Raw genomic sequence first — 7909 nt, forward strand, 5'->3', positions numbered from 1 at the left:
TAAATTATTCATAAACCTTTTAACGGCCAATGTTCCCAATTGGGAACATACTTTTGATTAATTCAAAAAAAATATTTCTTTCACAAAAATATATGTTCAGGGCAAAAAAAACAGCTAAGGTTCTGAACTTAATTTAGAAATGAAAAAAAGTTATTAGATTCAGCTTTTATTATATCATTATTCTAAAATCACCCATTTGAGGCAAAATATCTATGTTTATGTTGTAATTATTAAAATAGTTTTTGTAAACATACATGCATCTCAATTTTTTTTTAATTGTAGAATATTGCCAAGAATGATAAGAAATGCTCAATGAGGAAAAAAATTTTGTTCAAATTCCAGGGAACTTTTCCTATGATTGTTCCCAATTGGAAACATTGGCCACTACTGACTATTCTAAGTGCAATGTAGAGGTGTGGCATTCCAAAAAACAATTTATTGCTTTTTCCCTCTCTGGCATGTCTCAAAAAGAAGGGAATGTAAAATTTGATATTTTTCCCTGTTTACATACAGCACCCCTTTTTTCTGTGACTGAGCTTGCCCTCCCCCCGCCTCCCCTCTACGTTTTGAGTAATTTTGTTGGTATGGGTTCTCAGTTGATACTCACTTCTTTTTACTATATTTTTTTATCCTAGTAGCTTATTAGACTGAGTTTGAGAGATTGATATATCACATCTCTGATGAAGAATTCAAAATGTGCCAGCTACTGCCTGATGAAAATGAACGGGTTACAGATGAGGAAGATACCGATGACAACATGCTTGGCCCAATTGTTCCTGCAGATGTTTGTGGATATCTGTGTTTTAAGATCACCACGTAGTTCATTTGTGGGTGAATTTACAGATCCTATCAACATGCCTTCTACATCAAAATTGCCTTTCAAAAGATCACATAATTACTCAGTCAAAAAATAAGAAAACATGTGTCAAGTGCCAAAAGACAAATTCATGCAACCGAAGTGGAGAAAAAAGTACTGCATTCGACAAAAATATACGTGAACCTACTGAAGCAATCAGTCATAAGTTTCCTGAGCTAAGTGCAAGCCGACTCGATTGATATTTTTTTCAAATTTTTATCGCAAGAATACCTCAGTTACTTGGCTGAGATGACAAATATTTATGTCGCACAACATGGATCGAATTTGAAAATTGAATGAAAAGAAATCGCAAAGTTTTTTGGATTAGTTTTACTAAGTGGGTATCACACAATACCAATTGAAAATGGTTGCTGGGGTACTTTCAGTAGACACAGCAGTACCGATCGTCCCCACTGTTATGCCGAGAAATAAATTTAGAGACATAAAAAATAACTTCTATTTGATAGATAACTTTTTCTTACAACCCGGTGTTAAGTTGGCTGTCTATGATGAATTAAATGAAAAATTCACACACATTCAGTTTGGGTTGTTCCATGATAAACTAAGCATCGATGAATCAATAGTATCGTATTACGTTCATCATTAAAATAAGATGTTCATATGGGGAAAACAGATTCGCTTTGGATTTAAAATTTGGATGATTTGCTCAAACAATGTGGTTTCCTATATAAAAATGGAAGTATATGCTAATAAGCAGTCATCGAAGCCTGTGCCTTTAGGTACAAGAGTTGTAAATAATATTTTCTCTATATTTTATTCGAACCAGCCTGAAACCTAAGCTGGTGAACGTGCATAATGGAAATCAAGATGTTGAGATAATATCGGTGGATATAAAAAGCGGAAATAGGAAGTGCAGGCTTATTACAGCGTACGTTCCACCAAATAAAACATGTAATTTAGATCATTGGTGTGAGTTTTGGAGAGAACTAAGGCATTACTGTTCTGCGCACTTTCCAGTGATTTTGGTCGGGGACTTCAACATGCGGGGAATCGATTGGATAAACGGGAGATTCTCGTCTGAATTGGAGTCACAGTTCATGTCAATATCAGCAGAACTAGGCCTTGTTCAGTTGGTCGATTTTCCCACGAAAAGGGAAAACTTCTTAGATCTTCTGTTTGCTACCGATCCTTCGGTGGTCTACGACGTATATGCACTTCCACCCTTCTGCAACAGCGATAATCCACTGCACTTGCCGATACACTTCTCATTGCATATTACAACAGGATTAGATTGCCGATCAACACTAAACTATCACAATGCAGATTATCCACGATTATCAGCTATTGTAAAAGATCTGCAGAACCAAGTACTGGCTGGAACTATCTCAGCTGCGGATGCTTTGCCAGCTCTATTTCTGCGGTCTCGTGAACATGTTCCCCGTCAAATGAGATTTAGAAAAAAAGATAAGGTTTTACGAATGCTAAACAATAGGAAATTGCATGCTTGGCGTCAATATAGATCAATACCTAGTCAAACCACTAAAGAACAATACAAGGTCATGGCTAGGAACTATGCAAATTACGTCCAAGAGAAAGAGAGTTTACATCTCCTCAACCTCTGTAAAAATCATGATCGGAACTTTTTCCACCGAGATGTCCGCAGTAGACTTCGTGTATCCCGGGACATACCAACACTAACTGTGAATGGCACCACGATAATGGAAGATTATGAGAAAGCAAACGTTTTTGCGGACATATTTTCTGGTTCATATAATTTCAGTTGTTCTGGTTACGACTATCGTTATCAAGGCCTTATGAATGATCATCCCTTCTTTCGTGACATGTTCAGCACTCAAATGATAAAAGCCATTATTGCTTCTCTTCCTGGTCGATCATCTCCGGGTCCTGACGGAATACCCAGTTGTTTCTACAAACGTCTTTCAGACCCGATATCTTCTCTGCTTAGCTCCATCTTCACATCCTTCTATGACTACGGGTCTATCCCATGCTCTTGGAAATCTGCAGTTATTAGTCCAATTTATAAGAATAAAGGCTCCAGGGCAGATCCGAATAATTAATCGCCCGATATCGTTAACTGATATATCCTGCAAAATTTGAGAGATGCATCGTCAATCAGTTACTTCCATTTGCCGACGATATGGGCTTAATCCCCTCAGTTCAGTTTGTCTTCATTCCTGGCCGCTCCTTACCAGTGCAGCAGTTGATTTGTCATGATATATGGGAGAGTGCTATAGACTCTGGACAAGAGATTGATGTAATTTACGTCGATTTCCAAAAGGCATTTGATAAAGTAGACCGATTGCTACTACTGAGGAAGCTAGCTTGCATGGGGGTTCCGGATAAAGTTGTGAGGATAATTCAAGAACTGCTGTCAGACAGAGTTCATCAGGTTCGCGTAGCCAGCGTGATGTCTAGAGAATGTCAGGTGCCAAGCGGAGTTGTCCAGGGATCGGTGTTAGGCCCGATCTTATTTACTTTGTACACTTACGATATTACTCAGGCTGTGTCACCCATCTCTCTATTGCAATTCACTGATGACGTGAAGTTATTCTCTCCAGTGGAAAACACTAGGGGCTTAAGAATTGCATGCCAACAACTTTTCCAGTGGAGTTGTCAGTATAAGCTACCTATTTCATCATCAAAAAGTGGATCAATGCATTTAGGTAAACGCACCAATCCTGAATATTACCAACTAGGTAATGAAACGTTACAGCAATTGAATACATGCGTGGATTTAGGTATTGCAATGAGCCGCATTCTGGATTTCACTGATCATTATCATGACATATATGAAATTCTATTAGCTTTGCAGACTATGTTACGTACGGCATACCGTAAGCGTGATGCGCATACGTTGTCATATGCTTTCTGTGTGTACGTTCGCCCGACCCTGGAGTTCTGTTTGCAAGTATGGAGCCCTTACAAAATCAAGGACATAGAGCTCCTCGAAAAGTCACAGAGGTCGTTTACTAAACGAATACCTGGCATGAGCGGTCTATCTTATTGCCAGAGACTTCAATTTCTGGGTTTACACTCACTGGAATGGCGTAGAATCGCTGCAGATCTGAAGATGTGCTACAAACTAGTCCACCAAATTGTTTATCTACCATCGAGAGAGCCTTTCTTTGAGATCATAGACAGGCAAGTTAACCTATGTAGGCATCACTTCCAAATAAGAATACCAATGGCTAGAAGGGATTGCTTTTTCCACGGATATAGATGCAGTGTGGCAAGAATATGGAACAGTCTTCCATCAGAACTTGTACGTGCCTCCTACGCAAGATTTACTTCCACTATTGGGGATTTCGACCTGGCTCCGTATGCGAAGTGCTTCCCGTACTGACTATTATTTTTTTTTCCCCTTCCAGTATAAGTGCATTTCATGCCTTCTGGGATTATTGTAAATAAATAAATATTTTCAAATAATATCTCAACTTACCAAGGGATCCACACAAAAACCTAAACCCATATGTATGTATTCTTTTGTGAATTTTAGACCAGCATTTCAGCTCATCATAAGCTCTTTATTATAATACAGATATACATGTCTTGAATATATGAGAGAAATTTATTTTCATCATTTTTAAAATTCTATATGTATTTAATTTTTTGAATAAATTTATTAAATGATGACGAATTTTGTATCATCCTGTGATGGCTTCACTGCGAAAATTATATTTAGTCAGATCCGGCCAATGTTCCCAATTGGGAACATTCAAGAAAACGCATAGGGAAATTATTTTTCTTCAATTTCTCGATTTATATCTCGCAACTAAAAAAAAAAAATAATGAAAATCAGTTGGAATCTAAATTTGGCCAGTAAAAGGTTAAAATTGTTTTTTTAATGTATACGTTATTCTTGTATTTTCTCCTCGTATCCTGTTTTTATTATGTTGCAGCCTGTTGAGGACATTTGAATTTTTTTTAGACCATGCATTCTGATGAAAATTGTTTTTGTGTATATTACCACCTCTTGAAGTTTTGCCCATCTCTTTTGAATCACCCTATATACAGGGTGTTAAAAAAACCATCACCAAAATAAAAAGATTGACATGGGATATGAAAAATGACATAGGAACATATGTACTCAGATGTCATTTAAAAATACTTAATACAAGGACAAAGAATCCTTCAATAATTTATTAAAAAGCTATCAGGACAGGTTCTGGGCATTTTTCAAGTGTGTGTAAGCGAATGTTTTCATGCTAGCCCTGAAATTATTCCAAAAATAACTCCTTATTACCCACCAGCCCTTCTGCGACTATGTCGCTCGCACGATAACATCAGGCCCTGAATAATACTAAGATTATTCTACTTTATGCTCAAAGTTTTGCCAGTTGCACACACATTGACACTGTATGAACTGATAAGCCTTCTTAAAATTAGGTGTATTTACAAGTGTGTGATGAAAACTAGTGACTCGGGATGGATTTGTACATCTATGTTCTAATGCAATTTTGGATTGCGATATGTGTAAATTACCTCTCATTTTGGCAATATTTTTCTTTAACACCCTGTCTGTGTATACCATGACATCTAAAGCATTAATATTTGTGCCAAAATTTTCTTTGTGTAGTTATATTTTTTGCAGGCTGAGAGCAGTACAAAATATGTTTGGATTTTATAGCTGCATATCTGCCAACGTAAAAGAGGGTCACACTGGCCTGAAAAAGTTAAAGCATTATTTTGGAAATTTTTTTTCAAGTAAAAAAAATTTTTGGTACCTAAAACATTCTGGTTCCAATATTTTTTTGTGATGTCTCGCCCTGATGTCAGCTGTCTATACAGTCTGCCCATGGTCCTTTAAGGTACAATCATACATAATATTTTTGGTGCAATTACAATTTTCTAATGGATTTGCCAAACCCAGACATTTACCACAATAAATAAAAGTTTAAAAAGATTAATTAGTCAAAAGGACATACAATCTAATGCGACATCAATAGCTTCTACCATAGGAATTTTTCTTCATCTCTAAAACAGTGTTTTCTTAAGACAGGGCCGGAACTAGAAGGGTGCAACTGTCCCGGGGAACAAAATTTAAGGACATGTTTTGGGAGGGAAGAACACTATAAAATCGAATTGTGGGGACAGAAAAATCATGTTTGCTTTGGGTGGCGAAAATCCTAGTTATGGCCCTGTCTAAGTTTTTTTGCGCCATGGCAGCGCAAGGTTATTCATTGGTTAAAAACAAATTTCAAAATGTTTTGATAAATGACACTACCTTTAAGTGCGAATTATTGCCTCTTCAGAGTTCATTGAAAGCAGATAAAAGGGAACAAATGAATATTGAGACGTTATAAACATACAATGATTTCAATGTAGAACTTTACAGTTTATTAACAAAGCTACACTTCAAGACTAATTTGAAATCCAAGACCAACGAAGTCTTTAAATGTTATTACAACTAGGACTATAAATAGTTAAAACTCCAATCAAAATCATTGGAAATTTCAGAAAAGTCAGAGCCCCCCTACTTATACAACTGAGACATTTGCCCACTGCCTACAACTTCAAACATAACTTAACCATGGAAATTCAACCCTAGTCATGGGAGGAGGGAGCTACATCATGCAGCCCTCCTCCTCCCACCCAAATCATAGTCAGGCCTAACACAATTTTTCATAATTATGAATATCAACTATGAATTTAACCAACTTTTGACTCAATCATTTCAAGGATAAAAATTTCCTAAATAGACGAATATCAAGTTAGTTTCCGAATATAAAACTCCAACATTAAGTCAGGGTCATTTAAAAGCTCTTATTACTGCTAAAGAACAAGAACCATAACAGAACATTAAAAACAATATATAGTTACAATATTGGCTACAAATTCAATAAAACAGTAAGTTTTTTTTATTTTTATTTTTAAAATCAATTTCAATAACATTCAAATAAAACTCGTAGCCTACCTTCGGAATGACGGCCCCCACAATGGATTTGTATTGACGCAATATTATAACTCAAATAACATCTAATTAAACTTTAAATTCCAATTAACCATAAACTATTTTAAATGACCGAAATCAACAATTCACGTTCTTCGAAATTATTCCTTCCCGAATTTATGTTATTAAAAGTTCTTTCCGAACATCACGGATTCGACACAGAAGCTGTCGGCAGCCATCTTTGGACGTCTTCACGCAGACGTTCGCTTCAAAAGAATGGAGCAGCAGCAGCAGAAGAAAAAAAAAAAAAGTAATAATAATAAAACGGGAATTGGAATGAAATTTCTCGGTACTTACTAGATTCCACATTGAAAACAAATGTCGAGTCTTTCTTTCCAATTAATTCTTCAACTCATAAATAACGTTAATTAATTAGAAAAATTAAAAACCACCGATGCTTTTTCTTCTCAAAACTAATTTTTTTTTTTTCTTTTGAACTGAACGAACACACGAACCAACGACAACGAGTTCAGCACAAAATGGATAAACAACAAGATGGCTACCGCATTTATTCGAAATCCCGTTGTGACGTATGCAAATATAATATTAAAAAAAAATTAAATCTGTGTTGATGTTTTACTGCCTGGATTGTGATGAGAAGGAGACATTTGATAAATGATTCCCACTCGTCTGGAAATTATTGTCCGTCTGCTTCTCCAAAAAAAATTTGAAAAATGATTAAAATCTGGGATTGTGAAGGGCAGAGTCATCTAGCGTCGATCGTATTAACTTTTTGAATAGGTTATATTTTTCGCGTGAGCTGTCACAAAAAAAACGCAAAAAAAAAAACAATACGCACTTCTCCCATTCAAGTCCACGGCTCCCAAATACTGAGGCAGGACCCTTAGGCTGGGATCTTTGGGACTTTCAGACTTTTCACCAGCCCTTCTATAGTGAATTTATAGCATGGAAAAAAAAAACAATGCGAGCTGATCCATGGCCCCTACATGGGGGGGGGGGGGCGACAGCGCTCTAGCCCTGGGGCCCGGGACGGTTGTCATTTTTTTGTTTTTCACGCTATAAATTAACTACAGAAGGGGCCCGTTAAAAGTCTGACCAAGAGACCCGCAAAAGATCCTACCCTAGGGGCCCCGCTACAGGATGTGGGGGCCATGCGCTGA

General features: G+C 36.8%; 2 protein-coding genes across 5 annotated transcripts in view; one reads left to right on the top strand and one right to left on the bottom strand.

Annotated features, from left to right (window-relative positions):
• The window catches only part of me31B (ATP-dependent RNA helicase me31b), a 52701-nt gene extending 45421 nt beyond the window's left edge, over window positions 1-7280 (bottom strand). Inside the window, exon 1 of one of the 4 annotated variants that reach the window (XM_089243042.1) lies at window positions 7086-7280. The gene's annotated coding sequence lies outside the window, so the exon portion shown is untranslated. Of the gene's footprint in view, window positions 1-6752; window positions 7007-7085 lie in introns of those variants that run through there. The other 3 variants (XM_089243044.1, XM_089243043.1, XM_089243045.1) reach the window with 3 other exon arrangements.
• Window positions 1858-2895, top strand: LOC149075560 (uncharacterized). The gene has a single exon (XM_089245444.1). The coding sequence runs from the start codon at window positions 1858-1860 to the stop codon at window positions 2893-2895; it is 1038 nt and encodes a 345-aa protein (XP_089101570.1).
• Window positions 7281-7909: the final 629 nt, after the last annotated feature.

Source organism: Pholcus phalangioides, unplaced genomic scaffold (genome assembly GCF_987345545.1).
Source record: "Pholcus phalangioides strain wild (caught in Gottingen) unplaced genomic scaffold, Ppha-v1.0 ptg000015l_1, whole genome shotgun sequence".
Lineage (NCBI taxonomy): Eukaryota > Metazoa > Arthropoda > Arachnida > Araneae > Pholcidae > Pholcus > Pholcus phalangioides.

What these genes read in the sequence shown, in the direction of transcription:
- LOC149075560 (XM_089245444.1), top strand. Translation starts at nt 1,858, where the DNA reads ATGCGGGGAATCGATTGGATAAACGGGAGATTCTCGTCTGAATTGGAG.